The sequence below is a fragment of the Callithrix jacchus genome, chromosome 5 (assembly GCF_049354715.1).
Source record: "Callithrix jacchus isolate 240 chromosome 5, calJac240_pri, whole genome shotgun sequence".
Lineage (NCBI taxonomy): Eukaryota > Metazoa > Chordata > Mammalia > Primates > Cebidae > Callithrix > Callithrix jacchus.
In genome coordinates, this window is record NC_133506.1 from 61,990,280 (window position 1) to 62,013,354 (window position 23,075).

The 23,075-nt window shown below is 49.3% G+C and overlaps 1 protein-coding gene across 32 annotated transcripts in view; it reads left to right on the plus strand.

Annotated features, from left to right (window-relative positions):
* LOC144582522 (uncharacterized) overlaps positions 1–23,075 on the plus strand; it is a 70,670-nt gene that overhangs the window by 7,303 nt on the left and 40,292 nt on the right. For 3 of the 32 annotated variants that reach the window (XM_078372216.1, XM_078372218.1, XM_078372221.1), the window contains exons 4-5: positions 2,372–2,421; positions 3,164–3,261. In XM_078372216.1, coding sequence (XP_078228342.1) covers positions 2,372–2,421; positions 3,164–3,239 — 126 coding nt within the window. In that variant the 3' untranslated portion in view covers positions 3,240–3,261. Of the gene's footprint in view, positions 1–2,371; positions 2,555–3,163; positions 3,266–6,774; positions 7,339–8,867; positions 9,044–10,228; positions 10,341–15,602; positions 21,833–23,075 lie in introns of those variants that run through there. The other 29 variants (XM_078372228.1, XM_078372225.1, XM_078372227.1 and 26 more) reach the window with 24 other exon arrangements.

Below are 23,075 nucleotides of genomic sequence, written 5' to 3' on the forward strand. Positions count from 1 at the left end.
GATGGCTGAAGGCTGAGCATGACTGAAAACCTGAGGGCAGAAACCCTTGTGGAGGCCACATGGTCAGCAGAGAAGAGGGCCTGAGGCCTCCGCCATGCTCACAGGCCTCTCAGGCTCACTGTGTCTGTGGATGGTGGGGTTAAAGGGGGCCCATGTGTCCTCATGGGAGGCTGGCTGCTGTCACCAGCCAGGACCACAGCCTCTGGTTGAGGCTGAGAAAGTGCCTCCATTGTATAGGAAGCGCTTTGTTATTTGTCTTTTTGGGCAAAGTGCAGCTTGAGGCTTCCTTGGGAGCTTTGCCAAGAGTCAGGGTTGGAGCTGGTGGCAGGTGACAGGGTTGCCCTGGGCAGGTGTGCGTGGTCATGCCCAGGTGAGATACTCCTAGGTTTTCAGGAATCTTTGAGTGAACAGAGGGGCCGGGGTGCCGAGGGTGAAATGACCACAGGCTGAGCTTCAGTGAGGCACTGAACCTACAGAGAGCAGGGGCCAGGAGGCGGCTCTCCCGCTGGACTGTCCCCCCTCCAGGACAGTGGGCCTGGGAGGGTGAGGGGGACAGGAGAGGGGTGGGCTGACTCCTGGCAGGAGGCCCCAAGGGCAGGACCCATGGGGTGGGTTTGGTGTAGGGCAGGGCTGAGCAGGTCCTGTTTGTGGAGTAGCCAGGCAGGTGCTTGTTGACTATGGCTGGGTCCCTCTCTGGCCTGGCTGGGGCAGTGTGGCCTGGTCTCAACACCTGTGGTGGGGTGGGGCTGGCTCTGGGGGCGGCTGTCACAGGAGCCTCATTCCTGATCATCCTGAGTGTTTTGAGCAGACAGAAGCAGTGTGCGTCTGAGTGCTATTGTGCAGATTTTGAGGACCCAGGCATTCATCAGCCCAGTGTCTGCTCTCGCCCCTCTATGTGATGAGCGGCAATCCTGAGCTGGCTCCTGCTGTGGGTAGTAAGACACGTGTGATGAGTGACCTCAGCTGCTCCTGCCGTGAGGAGTAAGACAGGTGTGATGAGTGGTGACCTCATGGCTCCTGCTGTGGGGAGTAAGACAGGTGCTGCGTCTCGGCCCAAGTGGTGCTCCCCACACCCCATTCCTTCAGCCAGGCATGGCAGAGCGTGTTATCTGTGGCTGTGCTAGGTGCTGGGTGTCCACACCGGACCTGGCCCACTCCTCCTACTCTGCACCTTCCCATCTGTGGAGGGGCATGGATTAAGAGCAGGGCCAAGGGTCGCTGTGCTGTAGGTGGGATGGCTGGAGGAAGTGCCCCATGTTCCAGGGCCTCAGGGGGCATTACACTCTGGGGGCGCTGTGTGGACTTCTGCAGGAGGTGGGAGGGGCCTGGTCTGGAGAGGATGATGCTGCAGGGGCCACCGGGAGGGCAGAGCAGCAGTTTGTGGAGGGGTGGTGGGTGGCTCAGCACAGGGTGGGGAGCAGGGCATGTGAGACAGGTAGAGGGGTGCATGGGGACCCTGCCAGTGAGGTGTGAGGGCCCTTGTGCACAGCCCCGGGCTGAGGCAGGGCTTAGAGGCAATGCATTTTGGAATGATGCTCTGGAAGTATCATGGAGTTTGGGGTCCAAGCTCCAGGGAGGGACTCTGGGAAGGCACAGTCATCAGCCTCTGAGAGACCAGCAGCAGGGCGTGGTGGGGCGGCAGGGCATGGGAGGGGGTGTCAGGCCGTGGGAGGGGGTGGCAGGGTGTGGAAGGGGTTGGCAGGGCATTTGGGGGGTGTCCTCAGGAGGTGTGTGGTCTTGATGCCTGCCAGCATTGGTGTTGGCAGCTGGTGCTGTTGGAGGGGGCTTGGTGCAAGGCGAGGTGACTTTTGGAAGATGAATTTGGTGTTGGACAGCCTGGCAAAGCTCCATGTGTGTGGCTGCCACGTGGGTGTGGGCTGGGCAGGCACCTCCAGGTGCCTGGGGGTAAAGGAGTGGTGGGTCTCCCTTGAGAGTAAGCCAGAGAGGGGAAGAAGGGGGACCCTCAGGTGAGACTCACAGGAAAGATTGGCCAGAGCAGGAGGAAACCATCAGAGAAGCAGCTGCCAGGACCCCAGGGTGGCACGGTCACAGGGCACTGCGGCCAGGTGCTGGGGCTTTGGGAGAGGAGGGCCCAGGCGGGAGATGGCCTGGCTGCGGTCGTGGCCGCCTGTGCGCTGGGCTCTGCCTTTTCCTGGGATTCAGGCTGGCTTTACTTGCTTAAGTCAGGGAATGTTAAACTTTCTGGGCTCATGGCCTTTTTTTGAGAATCTAGTGCAAGCTCCTTGTGTGTCCCAGACTTTTGTAGACACATAGGTGCTTCTGAAACCCTCAATTTGACATTGGGTGATAGTTTGGTTTTGGGATTGCCATGGCCTGCGGGTGTCTGCCCTCAGCCACCAATCGCCTGCAGGCGCTGAAGGTCGCCATCCTGGCCGAGAAGTACGCAGTGGACTACACCTGGTACGTGGACACCATCTTGAACTTGATTTGAATCGCTGACAATTACGTGAGTGAAGAGATATGGTACCGAGTCATTCACATTGTCATCAACTGGGACGTGGTGCAGGGCTATGCGGCCAAGACTGTGTTCGAGGTATGGCCCACAGGACTGCCAGGAAGGGTGGGGTGGGGGGAGTTGTGGAAGGTGAGTAGTGGTCCCAGCCCACCTGGGTGAAGGTACCGGGGCTGTGGCTGATCCCTCATACCCCTCAGCTCTTCCCTGAGGCTCTGGCTCCTCTGCTGCTGGTGTCCCTGCCTGAGTCGGTTTCTTCTCACCCTGATTTTCAAACTGTGGCTCTCTGGGGCCACCTGAGAAAGCTGGCCTCCATGTGTGTGAGAGCATGCTCTGCCTGCAGGGTGGGGCATGCCTGTCCATGGAGAGGATTAGGCCACCGGGGCTGGTGTGCCATGAGGGTGCTAGCAGAACCTACCTGGCCACAGCCTGTTCAGGATGCTGCAGCTCCCTCCAGCGCAGGCCAGTGGGTGGCAGCCTCCGGCTCCTTGCTGCTGACACAGGACCTGAGAGTGCTGCAGGAAGGCGGGGGTGGGATGTGGGGGGGTGGGGGGGGTACGCTCGGACTGTGGTTTCCAGGAAGCTGAGGGCTGCTGCTGGCACGGGGTGCAGTCTGCCAGGAAGTGCCTGCCTCGCCTTCACTCTGGCCACTTGGCTGCCATGCCCCTCATTGTGTTTGTGGCTTCACAGGCTCTTCAGGCTCCCGTGTGCCATGAGAACCTGGTCAAAGTGGGTGGCTACATCCTGGGGGAATTTGGAAACCTGAGAGCAGGCGACCCAGGATCCAGGTGAGGGGCCCTGTGCACGTCAGGGTTGTGTGCGCTCCAGTAGGCCAGGGTGGCTGGTGTCCTTGCTTGTCACCGGAACAGCCCTGAGGCAGGAGCCAGCTTTGTTGTGAGGCCCCGCAGAGCCGCTCCTACTCCAGGCACTGTCGTTTTGTTTTCCTTCAGGGGACAGAAAAGGCAGGGATTCTAGTGGGAAATAGAGAGACGGGGTCCACGGCTGACCTTGTGAATGGGCACCTTACAATGGGCTCTGGAGCTGGAAGAGGGGCGTCACCAGTGGCCTGTGGTGCAGGCGAGGGGGTCTGGTGGCCGTCCCTCCCTGCAAGGTCGTGCTGGAGGCCTGCAGGGCTGGACGGGTTCCCTGCTGTGCTCTCCCTGCCCCCAGCCCGTGATCCAGTTTATTCTAAGACTAAACCTACCATACAGATTCTTTCTCATATAAAACTTTTTAAACTTTCTTACAAAAAAAATTTTATTTCTCTAACTTTGTTTATATCTCTCTTATTTTCTCGCTCCATTTACCTTGTTTTATATAACCTTTAAGCTTTGAATTAGACAAAAATTGTTCGCCTTTTTTAAAAGGACTTTTTTTAAGATAGAATATTTTCTTACAAATACATTTTATTGGAAGATATCCAAATAATAAAATATGTATTTAGTTTAATATATATTTAGACTAAATTATGATTAGTTTATCTACATGTGTTTATCCCTCATTACATTTACCTAATTATTTTATTTTAACCATGTACATAGATTATTTATGAAAACTGCAATAATTATTATTTAAAGTTATAAAATCACAGTTGGACAGTTATAACTGAGACAGTGAAAAAAATCTGACCGAACTGACTCCATCTCGATTCTAACCTTCAAGCTGTACTTGTTCATTTTTGGTTGTAGGTCAAACTAACTTTGGGAGAAAGTTAGTTTTTAGTTTAGCTTTTCAACCAAGATGATATTAGTACCTTCCTAAAACAAACCTTACTTAAGCCTGTGGACTAGATCATATAATGATGCAAGATTAGAAATTATAGTAATCTTACTAAATTCAGGATATAGTTATTTGTATTAAACCTGCACTAATGTCTTATTTATTAAATATACAAAAAAAGAATATTCCGTTTTGGGCTGGGTTTACAATTTTGCAACTCTTATGCCAAATGACACCTTGCAGAATTTGGCAGAGATAAGTATAAAATTGCTTGATTAATAAATGCAAACAAAATTGTATGCTGGCAATTTGTAATACATTTCTAATATTACTTTACCAATAATTTTAAAGTTAGTTTATTTACTAAAACTTTTACTTGTTATATAAACTTGAAAAAACATTTTACTAGTCTTTTCTATTTTCCTGATATTTTATTCAAACACTTTTATTGTCTTAAGCCAATTAATTAGAGCTCTTTTATATGTTTTCAGTAGTGAAACATTGTGTACACAACACATAAATACATAGACGTGTTAGGCATACCAATAGAGGTACATCTTATAGATTCATTAAAAACCTTATTAATCCCATCTTAGACTTTCAAATTCTTGATAACCTGTTTCAATAGGTAATATGTATTAATTATTGGTAACCCTAGGCAGTTTTAAGCTAGATAGCCTTAAATTTGCTTGTTAAAGAAAACAATGAGAAAATCAAACAGCAAAATTTACATTATAAGGGAAGGAGAGAAAAATTTGGGAGAGGAGAATTAAAATGGATTTAATGACCAATTAAACATAAATTTTTAAAAAGTATAAAGGCCTTTAAAATGTATATACATATACACACAACAATCCTGTATCATTTACTTCAGAACTTTAGCCATTGAAACAACCTTTGCTAAATTATGACTGAGACAGTGAAAGAGACCTAAACTAACTGAATCCGTCTTGCGTCTATCCCTTAAGCTGTTCTTACTCTTTCCTGGATGTAGGGTGAACTATCTTTGAGAAAAACTTAGTTTATAGTCTACAACAAAGATGATAACAGCCCTTTCCCAAAACAAACCTCCTTCTTGTCTGAGTACTAGAGTGCTTTGTAGGACTAACAAATTAGCCAAAGGATTATAAATTATGGCCTAGAAGTCATGCAGCTGGAGGCTACAAGATTTTGATCCTCCCTAAGCTGCTTCTAAGAGCAGTGTGCAAGATATTTTGCAGACCCTGCACTTGATGAATTAGCTGACAACACCCAGATTGATTAGCTGGCTCATCTTACCTTGAAGACAAACCCAGCAAATGACTTAGCACAAGAGAACAGCTTCAACTTCCTATGATTTCAGTTTTAGCCCAACCAGTATTCACATTTGACTCATTGGCCTTTCCCCACCCACCAAATTACCCTTAAAAACTGTGATTCTCAAATGCTCAGGGACACTGATTTGAGTAATAATACAACTCTGATCTCCTGCACTGCTGGCTCTGTATGGATTACGCTGTCTATTACAATTCCCCTTTAATGCTGAGATTTCAAGGTAAAAGAATCCTTTGTCTTTTTTTGTGGAGAAAAGATTTAAACATGGAACGTTTTTAGGAAGAAGAGTTTTTGTTTGAAAAACCTGCCTTCCATGGCTGCACAGCAAATCTGAGGAATCTCTCCCTGGCCCTGGGTTTTAAATTTACATTACAAACAGAAGATTCACATTGCTGCTGGCAGAGAGTGGGCTTGTTCCATGATGGGGGTCACCCATGCTTGCAGGAGATGCTTAAGATCTGAGTGCTGCTCATACAGGCCCTGGAAAGACAGAGAGACTTCCTGCATGGAGATTACCACCTGGGGAAGCTGACCACCTGACCATCCCATGGGGAAACAGACTGTCACAGCAGGACAAGAGCCTGTGGGAGGGTGCACAAACCCTGGCAGCCCATCCTGGGGAAGGTGGTCTAGTCTGGGAAAAGGCTTCTCGGAGAAAGGGGCCTGTTTTATTTTTACTTTTTCATCGTAGAAAGAGTGCACAGTTTAAGTGTTCAGCCTGATGAACTTTTACCCATGGGTGTACTCAGGCTCAGACCAAGCTGGATGAAGACCAAGTTCATACCAAGCCCCTAGATGTCTTCTGTGTTCCCTCCCATCCAATACTCCCCCACAAGAAGTAACCATTCTTCTCAGCCCTTTTGTCATAGATTAATTCTGCTGCTTTTTGAGCTTCCTAGAAATGAAGGCATGTGGATGGTGCTCTTTTGAGTCCGTCATCTTCCCTCAACAATGACGCCTGTGAGATCCTCTCATATTGTTGCATGTGGTCATAGGTCATTATTTTTCATTGCTGTATAATATTTCATTGTATAAATACAGGGTCATTTGTTGATGTTTTCTGTTTATGGATATTTGGGTTGTGCTAGACAGTGATAGTTTTTGGCTGAGTAGACGTTACCTTGCTATGTGGAGGCAGATAGGATAGGGAGGAACATTTGGGAAGGTGGGAACAGCATGCACAAAGGCCTTTGGCAGGAGGGGGAGCCTGCCTGGGGTCCAAGGGCTGGTGCGGCTGAGGGGTATCCCTTCTTGTACCCTGCTTCTAGGCTGCTATGTGCTGAGCGCCTCCTGCTTTGGTCTGGTGCATGGCCCTCCACACCCATTCTCACCTCCTCCTGCTCCTTCCTGACCAGCAGGGGCTGGGAAACTGAAGCTGCATTTCCAGGTTCCATTGCAGCGGCTTCCAAGTGTGGGTTAGGATCCACCAGTAAACACACTCAGGTGAGACAAGGAGGAGGGATGGGGAGGCATATTCTCACAGCTCTGAACTGTGTTCTGCCACCCAGCAGGGTCACGGGAATGTGGAAGTGTCTAAAGCATGTTCCAGTGTCTGGTCTTGAGCTGCCCAGTGGTGCTGATCGCAGCTCCCTGCACCCTGCAAAGATAGTGGTGCTTCAGTGGTGCCCCTGATTCTCACCGCCTGGGCAGCTCCCTGGGCAGCTTGGTTCTGTCGGGCTCTGGGAGGCATGGGGTGGGGGCAACCCAAGATCCCTCCTCCAACTCATCCAGGGATTTTGTAAGTGCTAGATCAAATCCTAGCTGCTCAAACACCTGGAGATATCACTCATACCCATTGTGATGGCCACTGTAAAATCAAAAAATAAAATAAATCAATCAATCAAATGGCAAATGCTGGCAAGGATGTGGACAAATTGCAACGCTTGCATATTGTTGGTGTCAATATCAACTGGTGCAGGTGTTGAGGAAAACAGGATGAAGATTACACACACACACACACACACACACACACCCCAATTAAACAATTACCAAATGATCCAGGCATCCTACTTCCAGGAACATACCCAAAAGAACAGAGAGCAGGTCTCAAAGAGGTGCACACCCGTGTTCACTGCCACCTTATTCCCAGTGACTGAAGCAGGGAAGCAGTCCCACGTCCATCCACGATGAACGGAGAGGCACAGAGTGAGACGGCTGCATGGCGGAATGTTCTTAAGCCTTCAAAAGGAAGGAAATTCTGCCACATGCTGCCACATGGATGAACCTTGAGAATACAATGCTAAGCTAAATTAGCCAGTCACACAAAGACAAATCATTTATGATTCCACCTGGGTGAGGCACTAGAGTAGTCAGATCCTAGAGACAGAGTAGAATGGAGGTTGCCAGCAGTTGGGGAAAGGGGAAGAAAGTCAGTGTTTCTTTTTCTTATTTTAAGACAGGGTTTCACCATGTTGGGCAGGCTCGTCTCGAACTCCTGACCTCAGGTTGAACCACTCACCTCGGCCTCCCAAAGTGCTGGGATTACAGGCGTGAGCCACTGCACACAGCCAATTTTTTTCTTTAAAATCAGGCCAGTTGCAGTGACTCGGTTCTGTAATTCCAGCACTTTGGGAGGCTGAGGTTGGAGGACTGCTTGAGGCCAGGGGTTTGAGGCCAACCTGTGCGACAAGCAAGACCTTATCTCCTAAAAAGTTAAAAATTTAGCCAGGTATTGAGGTACACATCTGTAGCTACTTGAGAGGCTAAGGCTGGAGGTTCACTTGTGCCCAGAACATCAAGGCCTCCGTGAGCTGAGGTTGCAGGGGGTTTATGAGTGTGTGTGGGGAGGTGTGTATGTGTGGGGTGTGTGGGGGGGTGTATGTGGAGTGTATGTGTCGGGTGTGTGTGTGGGGAGGTGCATGAGTGGGGTGGGGGTGTGTGAATGTGTGTGGGGTGTGTGTGTGATGTGTGTGGGGTGTGAGTGTGTGTGGTGTATCTGTGGGGTGTGTGGTGTTTGTGGGGTGTGTTCACTCTGGATGACAGAACAGGACTCTGTCTCAAAAAAAAGCCCACAAAAATCAGAGCTGCTCTTGCCCTTGTGTTAACGGGCTCTCTCTCTATTACAACACCTACCTGGCTCTTGGGGGAACATGAGTTTGAGACCCCTACTCTAGATTCATGTTACCAAATCCCCTTCCAGAGAATGTGTAGTCAGTTATACCACCACTCGGGATCCAGGAGAGAAACATTTTCACCAAACCCTGCTCAACACATTGACTCTCACATTTCAGTGAGTAGGAGAGTGAGATTCAGAGATGTTAAGTGACTTGCTCCAGGTCACACAGCCAGTCAGGAAGAGCATAGGGACTGGAGCCCTGTTCATCTGATCCTGAGACCAGTGACCTGTCCTCTTGCCACACAGGTTTCCTACAGACGGTGAAGCCAAAACAGGGCTGGGAGCCTCATTCAAGGGCTCCGACTCTCAGAAACTCATCACAGCAAGGTGAGGGAAGAGAGGAGTTCAGGCCCCTGATCCTGGGAGCGACTGCCAGGGGTGGCTTCCAGCATCAGCGCAGTGAGCCTCTGGGCTATATCCAGGTGTGCGAGTGTGCACAGGGGGTGTATAAGTGGGGGGGGAGGTATGTGGGTGTACCTGTGGAGTGTGTGTGAGGGTGTATGCCTGTGGGGTGTGCATGTAGGGTGTGTGAGAATGAGTGTGAGCATCAGAATATGTGAAAGTGTGTGTGTATATGTGTGTGTGTCTTTGTGTGTGTGTACGTATGCCTGAGCTCTTTTGGCTAGAATGTTCTGGAGAGACATTCTGATGTGAAATTTGAGAGACCTGGCAGAAGCAGTGGGGTGGGGATATAACTGAGGATGATGGGAAAAGCATTCTGAGCAGAGGGAACAGCAGCTGCAAAGGTTGGGCTAGGTTGGAGAGAGCCAGCAGGGAGGTCAAAGGGGTGAGGGGCTGGGCAGGTGGGGCCTCCAGGCCAGCAGGGGCTGGTGAGCTTTATTCTGAGCAATGCTGTGCATTTCAGTCAGCCCATAAACACCTCCCGGAGACTCCAGGAGCTTAGAGGAAGGACAGGTGGCTTCCGGCTTGGGGTGGAGTGGAGGAGAGGGGCCAAGGTGGGCTGAAGACCACGGATGGGCTCGGAGGCAGGAGATGGCATTGAGAGAGTGCCTGTGGGCAGGGAGGCCCCTGAAGACCTTTCTGCCACCGGGTACCTGCCCCTGGGCACCTGTCCTTGATGTGTTGACCAAAGTGAGGCTGGGCTTCGCCCTCTGGCAGCTCAGTGCCTGCAGTGGAACTTTCTGGGAAGGTTGGAGATGGTCTGTGTTTGTGCTATCCAGAAGGCAGCCACAAGGCACAGGTGCACTGCTGAGCACTTGAAATGTACCTGGTGGGCTGAGAAGCAAGATTTTAAATTTAAATCTCCACGAGAGACTAGCAGCCACCACATTGGAGCATGCAAGCTACATGAACGGATTCTGCTGGATGGCTCCTCCTCCTTGGCCTTAGCCAGATAGCACTCAGGTGGGCGCTACCTACCCAGCAGGGCCTTGCCTCACTGGCCTCTGCCATGCCTGGAACCAGCTGTTTGGTCTGGGCCACACAAAGGCTTTACTGGTGACTCACCACACCACTCATCCCGAGTGAGTGGTCAGCAGATCTTTCCATTCCACTGAGAACATGAGTCTCTGTGTACACAGGAGTCTTGGTCTTGGCTGCTCAGTCAGTCACGTGGCTGCCCTAAACATCTGCTTCTCTTGTGCCAGGAGTGCAAGGAGCAGCTCAAAACCAAGCCCCATGCCACAGCAGATGGGCTCGCCTGAGATTACTTTCCACCAGGAGCCGAGAATACTCAGCTTGCTCATTTGAACCCATATGGTAACATTCTCTCTCTCTCTCTCTCTCTCTCCTCTCTCTTCTCTCCTCTCTCTCTCCTCTCTCTCTCTCTCTCCTCTCTCTCTCTCTCTCTCCTCTCTCTCTCCTCTCTCTCTCTACTCTCTCTCTCTCCTCTCCTCTCCTCCTCTCTCTCTCTCTCTCTCTCTCTCTCTCTCTCTCTCTCTCTCTCTCTCTCTCTCTCGGTATTTATTCTCTAATTTCAGTTTTCAAAAACAAAACCCTTTTGTTATACAAAGTTCTCAGACTGGGCACTGTGTGCATGAATTCCTTGTAAAACAAATACATTTTGCATGTGGTTGTATAAGTTGCATAACTCCTCCCGGAGAGAGTGGACAGCTGAGAAGGAGCTGGGGCCACATCAGTTTTGTTGTGGGGCTGTCCCACATGTCCTAGGATGGTTAGCAACATCCCTGGTCTCTACGCACTAGATGCCAGTAATAATCCCTCCCACCACCATCATTGACACTCCCCAGGCACAGCCACCTGTCTCCTGACAGTGGTGGCAGAATCACTTTGGTACAGAACTGTTGGTGTAGAGATGGCCTGATGAGAAGAAGAGAGGGATGAGAGGCTAAGGCCCCTGCGGTCTCCCCTCTCCGTGTCTCCAATCTGCTTTTGTGTTTTACATATGTAGGGAAGTGTTATGAACAGTGTCTAGTGCTATGTTGGGGTCTGTGTTTAAGATGTACTGACATGCACCCCTCTGACCCAGCTGTCTGCACTCTTAACTGCACAAGGTCATATCCTTGACCTGGTCTGTGATGCTCCATTACAAGATTACCCCTGTAGCTGTATCAGGCAGAGCCTGGGCAGGAAACAGTGGAGCACTCAGTGTGGAAAAGAGCTGAATGGACGGACTTTAGCAAGGTGTGGGCAGGGCTGACAAAAGCGGCACCACATCTTCCCAGGGTTCATGGTTTCAGATGCTGCTGCAGGGACTGCCTCTGCTCACAGCTTCTAGTGTCCATGTGCAGAAGTGTCTCCAAAGGCCCTAGTGAGGGGACTCACTGGTGCCAGGTTTTCCACAAACACCATGATGCCTCAAATCCAAAGGAGGCAGGGGATGACTCTTGATCTAGAAGTGAATGCACAAGGGAGTTTATCCTGAGCCACCTCCTTCTGGCAACTCACTCAAGGCTGGGGCTTCCTCATACAGTGCGTCCCCTACCATAGACAAAAGACTCCTGGGTTCGGCCTTAGCTCCCTCTCGTGGGCTGTGCCTGTGTTTCTCACTCATCTGGCCAACCCAGAGAAGTGGGGCAGAGCTGAGTCTGTGCCAGCTCTGGGGAGCATCTGACGAGTTACTGCAGAAGCGGCACTTTCTGCAGGAAGAACAGAAGTGTCTGCCTTTCTCTCACTTCCTTTTTGGGGCCAGGGAGGGTTGGCCTGTGAGTGGCCAGCTGCTATTTATGGGGCTCGGCTGCTCTGTGTGAAACCCTGGTCTCTCTTGAGAGGAAAGAGCAGTGGAAAGGGGTGGTGCCAGGTGACACTGCCCCTGGTCTGGGGTACAGTCAGCCCAGGTGCGGCGGTCACAACGTCAGAGTAGAGGGTGTAACGGGGTAGAGCATTTGACTGCACAACGTCAGGGTGAAACCCATCGAGGTAAGGATGGGCCTGATGGGTTTCCTAACAGGTAACTGTGTGTTCCTTGTATTTATAGATGCTCAGTGTATAGAGTGGGCTTTTTGCAGGGTGACCACATCCAATGCCCCTGATTTGGACAGAAGGGGAAACTGAGACCCACAGAGGCTAAGCATGTAGTCTGAGGTCACACACTGAGCTTGGGACATCAAGAGGACTAGAGTCCAGAGCCTGGACTCTCATTCTAGTGCTCTTCCTCTTCATGGGGGTGGCAGGGTATCCTGTTTGGAACAAAAATGAGATGAGTTTCAAGGGCCACTGAGCATCTTCCCAGCCCCAGCCATTCCCAGGGTCCTGGCAGAAGAACAGCTGTCTCCTGCACTGTGTTGAACCTCTGGGAATGGATGGGGCAGGGGATGGGAAGGGGCAGAGAAGGGGCTGTCCAAACATTACACATCTGGAGTCTCCACATCTGCCTCAGGGCTGAGGAGAAGAGCTGCCCTCTGCCGCCCGTTCATGGTGGCCTTTGGTCATCTTTAGTTTTGTACCGCCCTTGTTTTGGGTGTTCCTTGTAAGCTGTTTTCACTGGAATGAAATGGCGTGCTGCACTCCTCCCTTCCTCTTTCTCCCCTCCCTCTCCCTAGGAGGGGAGAAAGTGTACTGAGCCGGTGCTCTGTGCCCCTTGCCTTCTAGAAGAATGGCCAGAGCTGTCCTCATTGAGGACGCGAACAGTCACCCAAGCACACATCTGGGCAGAGAACATCCTGGCATCGGAGCAGCAGAGGGGACACTGTCAGCATCTGGCCTGGTGTGAGCAGGGAAGGGTGGCAGAGGGCTCAGGGGGAGAAGGCCCAGGGTCATTATAAGGATCCAGTGCTCAGGCAGAGCCGCTGGGCAGCGGCAGAGGGTCCTGGGCAGCAGCAGGCTCGGCTGTGGCTCAGGTGCTAACAGGGTACAGGGCACTTGGGGCCAGGGGCTGCTGAGGAGGGGCCGGTGGGGAGTGGCTTGAAGCAGGAATAAAGGTGGCCAGAAGTGGTCAGATGACCTTGGGCGTGTTTTGAAAGTCAAGCCAACAGTGTTTGCTAATGGATTGGTGGAAGGGAAGGGGACAGGGAGAGAAAGAGAAGTCAGGAATGACTCCAGGGATTTGGGGCCTGTCTTTGTCTTAGGCCCCAATCCCACAATTCTGTGGGGCAGTGCCTTCATGGGGGCTGTCCCTCCATGGCATTCTTTGAATTCATGTGGAGGCAGCCATACCCCCAAAGCTCTTGCACTCTGTGCCTGCAGAATCAGCACCACGTGCACCCTGCCAAGGCTCACAGCTTGCACCCTCTGCAGCAGCAGCTCAAGCCACACCTGGGCCCACTTGAGCCACAGCTGGGTTGGCCAAGGAGCACTGTGCCAAAACACAGGGAGCAGAGGCCCAAGGCAGCCCCTAGCCCCTCCCCCACCTCATTCTGCCCTCAAGCTCCAAGGTTTCTGGGCTTCCCAAGAGATGAGTCATCTGCAAGATCTCTCAGATGCCTTCCGTCTTTCTCTCGTGGTGTCGAAGAACAGCACCTAGCTTCTTTCCAGCCACACTCATCTCCTTATCACAGGGTCGCTTGGTCATTCACTTGGTGTTTTCTCCCAAACACACCTTTTTATTTGTCGGGGTCCGGCACGTCTGCCGGGGGACTAACGAACTGTGGGAGTTCCCGAGACCGCCAACGTAGATGTCTCGTTCAACCTGAGAGAGAGAGTGCGCGGAAGAGAAGGAATATAGAAAAGTAGAGTCTGGAGGGCTGTGTGAAGATTATGGTCAAAACGCAGCAAATTTATTCTTGTGGGTTACAGCTTTTACACCTTTGTTCTTGTTTACATTTACTTTACCCCAGTAGAAAGAAAAAAGAAGGGGTAAACAGAAAGGAAATAGAAACTCCATAAAAAATAGTTATCAGGGGCTTGTGATAACTGCTCAGAAAGCAGTTTAAGGGGGCTAGTGATAGTACTTTACATTTCAAAGATTTTACATTTCAAAGATACAATGGCGCCCTTAAGGTGGCTGGTTAAACCTGTTTTTCACCAGGAGCTAAAACAAAGGCTTGGCTCCAGGGAAAATATGGGCAGAGGTCTCTGCTCCTCTTAGGCATCTCAATTGCAGCAAGTTTATTGCTTACACAGAGACTGAAAGGGGGCATGGAAGCAGACAGCATAATGTCCTCATAAACTGCAGGCCTTTGCTTTGCATTCTGTTGTTGCTTTTAGTGACTCAACTTGCGGCCCTTTGTCTCACTCGACAGCCCTCGAGGTGGGGAAATGCAGACAGGTCCAGCAGCCAAACTGGGGCGAGTCAACTAGCTATCTCGAGCCCTTGGCGCGAACACCACATTTATTCTTTAAGCAGCCAGGCTGAGAATTTTCCAGATCTTTGTGTTCTGCTTCCTTTGTGGTTATAAATTCCATCTTTAATCCATTTGTCCTCTCGCATTTTATGATGAGCAATGAAGAGGGGGCATACAGCATCCTAAACACTTTGCTGCTTGGAGATTTTTTTTTTTTCTGTATATCTAGTTGATTACTTAAATATTTTTGTTTGTTTGTTTTTGGAGACAGAGTCTCCCTCTGTGACCCAGGCTGGAGTAGAGTGGTGTGACCATAGCTCACTATAGTCAAGTGTGACTTGGGTTCAAGTGCCCCTCCTGCCTCAGCGTCCTGAGTAGCTGGGTCTACAGACATATGCTACCATGCCTGCTAATTTTTAAAAAATTTTGTAGAGATGGAGTCTTTTTTTTTTTTTTTTTTTGAGATGGAGTCTCGCAGTTGTTACCCAGACTGGAGTGCAATGGCACGATCTTGGCTCGCTGCAACCTCCGCCTTCTGGGTTCAAGCAGTTCTCCTGCCTCAGCCTCCCAAGTAGCTGGGACTACAGGCGCACACTGCCATGCCCAGCTAAGTTTTGTATTTTTAGTAGAGATGGGGTTTCACCTTGTTGACCAGGATGGTCTCGATCTCTTGACCTTGTGATCCACCCACCTCGGCCTCCCAAAGTGCTGGGATTAAAGGCATGAACCGCGCCCAGCTGAGATGGAATCTTGTTATGTTGTCCAGGTTGGCCTCGAACTCCTAGCCTCAAATGATTCTCCTGTTTTGGCCTCCCAAAGTGCTGGGATTACAGGCTTGAGCCACTCTGTCTAGTCACCATTTATCACTCTGTTCTGCCTTCCATGAAGTCCTAGCACATGGACACAATTCAGCCAAGTTCTTCTCCAGTCTGGAACAACTATCACCTTCCCTCCTGTTTTTAATACCCTGTCTGTCATTTCCATCTGCGACCTCATCAGCATGGCCCGTACTGTCCATATTTCTACCAGCATTCTCTTCATGACTACCGAAGTAATCTCTGGGGAGATTCAGGCTTTCCCTACAGCTGTCCTCCTCTGAGCCCTCACCAGGAACACCCTTGGTGGCGGTTTATGGCAACACAGGCCTTTTCTGGCGTGCACTTCCATCCTGTTCCAGCCTCTGCCCAAGCTGAGTTCCAAAGCTGCTGTCACATTTTTAGGTGTTTGTTACAGCAGCCACACTCCTGGTACCAATGTTTGCTTGGTTCATTTTGTGCAGCTGTAACAGAATCCCTGAGATTGGGTAATTTACATAGAAATTTATTTCTTACTGTTCTAGAGGCTGAAAGTCCAAGATCAGCCACCAGCATTTGGTGTGGACCATCTTGCCGGACACTCATATGACAGCAGGTGGAAAGACAAAAGTGGATGAACTCAGTGCCCTTACATGGTGGAAGAGCAGGAGAATGGGGAACCCACGCCTGCAAGCCTTTTTATAGCAGCATTAATCCATTCTTGAGGGTGGTGCCCTCGTGACCTGACACCTCCCCAAACACCCCACCTCCTAACACTGTTGCATTGGAGGTTCGGTTTCCAACACATGAATTTTGGGGTGAATGCCAACTCCTGAGACCAGGATGGCTGAGACACGGCAGGTCACAGAGCTGAAGTCAGACGCCCACTTTGGTGAAGCTGTGCCAAGACTGAGCTGCCCACTAGGAATCCTAGAGGAGACACATAGGAGGCCAGTGGACCCTCAGTTCTGAAGCCCAGACTGTAGATAGGAATTTGGGTGCTGTCATTGAACACAGACCAACTGTATTAGGGTTCTCCTGAGAAACAACCAGTAGGGTGTGTGTGTGATAGAGAAACACAAAGAGAGATTGATTTTAAGGAATCGGCTCAGGTGACTGTGGGGCTGGTGGATCTGAAATCTGCAGGACAGGCCATCAGGCTAGCCACCGAGGGAAGAGCTGATACTGCAACTCGAGCCTGAAGGTGTTCTTGAGACAGAATTCCCTCTTCCCCGGGGGATCACAGGCCTTTTCCTTTTCATGAAAACCACAGGTTTTCATTAAAACCTTTAATGGCTGGATGAGGTCCACCCAGCTTTTGGGGCAATCTGCTGTTCTTAAAGTTGACTGATTTAAATGTTAACTTCATCTAAAAAATACCTTCACTGGGATATCTAAACTGGTATTTAATCAAATATCTGGGTACTGTGGCCTAGCTGAATTGACATAAAACTAACAATCACATCAGGAGAGGCAGAGGGCAGAAACATGGAACCAGGGAAGTAGGGAGCCCACAGGCCAGAGATCCAGGCAGAGTTCCCAGGAACATCTCTAGTGTCTTAGTTCCCTCCCCGGCTTGTCAAGATCTCAATACAGGTATTGGGTGCTCTGAAACCTAACAAAGGCCTCATACAACAAGGCTGCAAACAATGGACCAAGTGGTACCCTTTGAAACACAACACCATGAGTTACCCAGAAAAGTCTAGTTGCCGGCCGAGCACAGTGGCTCACACCTGTAATCCCAGCACTTTGCCAGAGCCAAGGCAGGAAGATCACCTAAGTTCAGGAGTTCGAGATCAGCCTGGTTAACATGGTAAAACCCCATTTCTACTAGAAATACAAAAAATTAGCCAGGCATGGTGTTATGCACATATAATCCCAGCTACTCTGGAGGCTGAGACAGGAGAATGGCTTGAACCCGGGAGGCAGAGGTTACAGTGAGTCAAGATCACGCCATTGCACTCCAGCTTGGGCAACAGAGCAAGACTGCCTCAAAAAAAGGAAAAGGTCTAATTGCCTTTTTTTTTCTTACCTCCTCCTACCTTAGATTCCCCTGACCTGATGGCCCAAGCAAGAGTTAAGTTTGAGTATTTTTATCTTGAGGTTTTTTTTTTTTTTTTTTGGATGAGTTCTTTTTCTCCAGCCCTAGGAATAGTGATGTCTCATCCTCTCAACCAGAGTGTGGATGTCTTCAGGCAGGAACTGTTTCACTGACAAGAGTTCACTCCGTAGCTGACACAGCCTTGAGCAGTGTTGGCTGGAGCAGCTCTTCCTCATCTCTTGGTGGGGCTGTGGAGTCCCTGCAGGACACCCCCCAGGGGCACGTGGGGACTGCCACGGAGCCTCCTCCTCTCCACAGTGTGCTGTGAGACAGATTCCAGGCCCTGCCTACCCTCCTCCCACCACCTCCCCATGGGGCCTGACTGACAGCCCTCAGTATTTGTCTTTAGTAACATGGTGAGCCTAGTCAAAGATCAGAGCCCTAATCCTGGCAAAGAATTTTTAAAGTTCATTTATTCAACAACTATTTAGTGACTTCCTACTATGTGCTAGACTGGGAATTCCAGCTATTAGGGACTGGGAATTAAATGAACGCCAAAGTGAACTCAATCATCTCAAGTCCCTCATGACTCCCCCTTGGCCTCGCTGCTTCACTGGGCCTCAGAAAACTCCCAAATGCCAGGAACCAGTTCATGCCATGTCTGTATCTCTGAGCCCGAGGATTCCCCCTAGAATTGTGGGAGGCTGCTATGCCTGCCTGCAGGGCAGGGCCAAAGTGCCAGGGTATTAATACACCCTAGGAGCAGCCTTCAACCAATGGGACAGGTGGGAACTGGTGAATAGCCACCCCACCCAGCCCCTGTGGGTGCGAGTCTTACACCACTTCCCAGTTTCCCCATGCGATAAAGCTCTAGCGGCTCGCTGCGGTAGCCAGCATCATAACACACCCTTTCTTGATGGCTTTCTTCTCCTTGTGTCACTTCCCCACCCCCAATACCAGCAATTCCTAAACAACTACCAGTATTTCATTTTCAGCACAGTGTCTGCTTATGGGGGAGCCCAAACCAAAACAGCCCTGGGCCTCACAGGACATCCATGTGGTGGGAAGGGGGATAACAAGGAAAGAATGATCAACAAATACACAGGTTGAAGTTGCAATAAGGGGTGTGAAGGAAGATCAGTCTGTTCATCCCGCCATATCTGAGGGGGATTGGTGCAAAGACCCCCTGCATATGCCAGAATCTGAGGCTGCTCCAGTCCCTGGTATAAAATGGCATGGTGTTTGCATATAACCTACACAGTCATCCTGTATACGTTCAATCATCTCTAGATTACTTGTAATACCAAATACAACAAAAATGCCCTAAATAGTTATTATACTATGTTGTTTAGGGAATAGTGACAGGAAAATGTTTACATGTGTTCAGTACAGACAATTTTTTAAAAACATTTTCAATGTGTGTTTGGTTAAATCCCTAGATGCAGAACTCATAGATAGAGAAGAGTGTGAGTACATCTTGAACACTTGAAAGTGTTAGGTGAGGGGTTGGCCTAATTCCGATGCAAGGTCAGGAAAGACAACTCAGAAGAAGTGACATTTAAACAGAGACTTGGAGGATGAGGTAAAGAAAATAGCATTCTAGACAGAGGGGCGAGCATACACAAAGGTCCTGGGGCATGAAGGAGGTTGACACATTCAAACAAAAAGAAGGACAAGATCTCACTGCAGTATAGTGAGCAAGGGGAGGGGTATGAATGAATCACAAAGGTAAGGCAGTATCTAAGTCATTTCTTGCCTGATAGAAAGGTCAGGATATTTTTTCATCATTCTGAAATAATGTTGGGGGGGTTGGTGCTCATTCAAAATTAATTTTTAAAAAGTGTTTCCAGGTATTAGAGAACCATCAAGGTCACAAGGAATTAGTGGAACTATGGGGCCATGATTTGGGAGAGTGTGGATGTCTAGAGTGGCCAGGCTGGGATAGACACCACTTTTCCCCTCGAGGTGATGACTGATTTGCAAACAGCATTGGAGAGGCTGAGAAGCTGGGCAAAGCTTTCATCAGACTTGTTGAGCTTGGGAGAAGGAAGGTACAAAACTTGGTGTTTAGAATCTGCCAAGAAGAAGGGATTTATTAAACGCCCAAGGCTTTAGTTTGGGATCCTTAGAAGCTACATTTGTAGAATAAAAATAAACAGGAAATAAACCCTTACAGGGATTGAACCTCAGCTTCAAGCCGTCTCAGTTCGTCTTTGGATTAGGTGATCTGGATCTGCCAGTGTTCCCAGACTAGATGCCTGTAAGAAGCAACAGTAAAGAGGAAGATTGCACAAATTCTCTCTACCATTTTTCCTGTTTAATGTCTATCTTTACAAGAATGTAACACCTGATCAGAATTCAGGGGGAAGAACACAAACAACGAAAACAGGCCAACGGGGGTCCAGATGGTGGGATTATCAGACAGTGACTTTGAAATCACTTTAATTATGTGGAGTTTGTGGTGTTGGTGTTGTTGTTTGTTTTTATGGAGTCTCCCTCTGTCCTTCAGGTTGGAGTGCAGTGGCACGATCTCGGCTCACTGCAACCTCCCGCCTCATGGGCTCAAGTGATTCTCCTGCCTCAGCCTCCCAAGTAGCTGGTACTATAGGCACATGCCACCATGCCTAGCTAATTTTTTTACATTTTTAGTTGAGATGGGGTTTCACTATGTTGGCCAGGATGGTCTCCATCTCTTGACCTCATGATCCACCTGCTTTGACCTCCCAAAGTGCTGAGATTATATGTGTAGCCACCAAGCCTGGCCTATTCCTTTTTTTTTTTTTTTGAGATGGACTTTTGGTCTTATTGCCCAAGTCGGAGTGCCATGGCACAGTCTTGTTGCATTGAACTCAGCACAGAAAGTCAACACCAGAACAAAAGTATACCAAATTGCAGGGTTTATTGCCGGCGACCACGGAGGACTCACTTCTCTCCAACCCGTGGCAGAGAAAGAAGAGTGACAAGACCTTTTTATACCCACAAAACCACCTTGGGAGTCGGGGCGAGGAACGGAGATGGGAATGAAAGCTGTCAATCACCTCCTAGGCTGAGAGGAGGGTGAGGGGGCTCCAGATATTCCAAGGCCAGGGGACTTTTGTCATTCCGATTGCCACTTAAGTGGTTTACAGAGGTCAAGGTAAACATTAGTTTATACATTATTTGGACAGGTGTGGGGTCCACATAATTTTAGGTTACTTGGCGCCAGGATGGAATTATCTGGGGGTGCTTACTTTGGTAAACAAAGGCCAGCAATTCTGGCAGTTACAGATAAGAGAAAGTATGCAGCTTGTCCTCTCTTTACATTTTGCAAGGTAATCTTAGTAGTTTACAGAAGCCATGGCTAGCAGTCATTGTGAGGAGAATGAAAACAGTTTTTCCATTTTAAAATGGCATTGTACTGGTTCTAATTCTAGGCCAGCTATATCACAGTCTCACCTCACTGCAACCTCGACCTCCCATGTTCAAGCTATTCTTCTGCCTCAGCCTCCCAAGTACCTGGGATTACAGGCACCCGCCACTGTGCTGGCTAATTTCCGTATTTTTAATAGACATGGAATTTCACCATGTTAGTCAGGCTGGTCTTAAACTCCTGACCCCAGGTGATCCACCCCGCCCCCTCGGCCTCCCAAAGTGCTGGGATGACGTGTGAACCACTGAACTCGGCCAAATATTTTTAAGTAAATGAAAGACATCGAGCCATGGGTTTCAGAAGGACTGTGAACACTTAGCCACATACATATAAAGAAAGTCACACTTAGGCACAATATAACATTACAGGAAATGAAAGACAGAGAAATCTTACAACTACATGAAGAAAAAAATAAAAGCAATGCAAAACCATCAGCGAGTTTTCAGTGAGGGCTGACCTGGTGTCTGACTTATGTTTTGAAAAGATCACCCGCCACTGCTGGAGGAGAATAGGTAATAGTAGCAGACCAGTTAGCGGCTCCACAGAGAGCCGACGGCGGGCACAGTGATGGTGATAGCAGTGGGAATGGAAGAGAGATAGCCATGTTGAGGAGATCCTGTGTTTGGGAAGGTAGAACAGATTAATTGGTGATGGGTAAGATGTGGGGGTAAGGCAAGGAAAGAATAAAGGGTCATCCCAGATTTCTGGTTTGAGCAATTTAGTACAGTAAGGGGTGGTGTCATTTACTGAAATGGGAAAGACTGGGGAAGGAAGTGGTTTGGGAAGTGTTACATTAGCAGGTAATTTACTCTCTCTGAGTCATATTTTCCTCATCTCTGGGGTGGGGCCACACTTACACCCACCTCATAGCTTTATTAGCATGATTAAAAGTTAGCTCCTGTTACTACATACATTTAAGTCAATGGCTCAGGCAGGCAGCTGGAAGCAGGATATTAACATTCCCACCCCTGGGCTCCTGTGTCCTTGGCCAGTTTGAATCCAGGGCTGAAGCCACCAGGCCAGCCCAGCCATGTGGTTTAGGGATCCCAGAGCTGGTTTAGTTCCTGTACCAGAGACTACTCCTCTTTTATCTGCAAAAAGGGAAAAATAGATGAGCCTTCAATAGTAATGGGAGATTAAGCTCATTCCTGCAACATAAAAGGTCTTAAGTGGGGCTGAGTGTAGTGACTCTTGCCTGTAATCCCAGCACTTTGGGAGACCCAGGCAGTGGTCTCCCTCAAGGGAGACTTGAGGTCAGCAGTTTGAGAACAGCCTGGCCAACAGGGTGAAACCCCGTCTCTACTAAAAATACCAAATAATAAAAATAATAATTGGCTGAACATGATGGCAGGTGCCTGTAATCCCAGCTACTCAGGAGGCTGAGGTGGGAGAATCACTGGAACCCAGGAGGCAGAGGTTGCAGATCATGCCACTGCACTCCAGCCTGGGTGACAGAATGAGACTCTATCTCAAAAAAGAAAAAGAAAAAAAAGATCTTAAGCAGGTGTTTGTCTTTTACCTGAAATGTTTAAGTTCTGCCTCTGCACCCTGCAATCTGAGAATTGCTAATCTGCTTTACTCCATCTGCATATATTGTTTTGGTTTGCTAAAACCAGGAGGTTCGCCTTCATTTATCCTCCTCCCTGAAGGAATTTTTTCTGTGAGACAGGCTGTACCAGAAATTGTTGTTTTGTTTTTGCCAAGCGGGGCACTGACCTGATCCAATCCCATTTATTGCAAATGTTTCTGGAGGGGCTTCTGTGTGCCAGGCACTAGGGGAGCCCAAGATGATATTTCAGTATTTGTTAGCTCAGTACCCATTTCAACCTTGCTTCCCACCCCCACTCCCACTGGCCTTCTCCACTAGTGTACTGAGTCCACTCTCTCCTAAATGCTCAGCTGCTGGGCAGCCCCTACCTGAGCTGCTGCAAGCTGGCTTCTCCTCCACAAAGAGGCTGCCTGACTTCCCTGCCAGGTTCCCAACCCTGGCTCTCCTGGCCCTGTGCCCTGACTGTCCCAGGGCAGACCAGTGTCTGCTTCCCACTCCTTTGCCTACTTCTTTGTTATGCCCCCTGTAGACTGTGAGCTCCCCCAGTGCAGCTTTGACTAAGCACTGCTCTATCTCCACACCCCTGCACACCATAGGTGCTCAATAAATGTTTGTGGACTGAGGCAGTGGACACTGTTTTTGGACCTGTCTGCTTTGAGAAGATAGGGGGTCCCTGATCAGAAAGAAGAACAACAGGGTCAGCAGGAAGTTGGGCTGCTATTCAGGGCTTGATGAAAATTGGTAAGAGCCTCAGCTGTTCAGTGCCCACTAGAAAGAGCCCAGTTGGGCTCTGGGGTCAGGATTTGTGGAAGCACATTTCAGTTCCCCACATCACAGGCTGGATGCAAAATGCTGTCTCTGTGGGCTTCAAGTCCCCTGTCTATAAAAAGGGGTTCATGACAGCATATGCCTTATTCTGAGGATGGAGTGATTTTTTAAATCAAGTTTGTGTCTGGCACATAGTAGGTGTTCAGCTCACTGTGGCCACCTATTGTTAGCCTAACATCTGCCGTGCACAC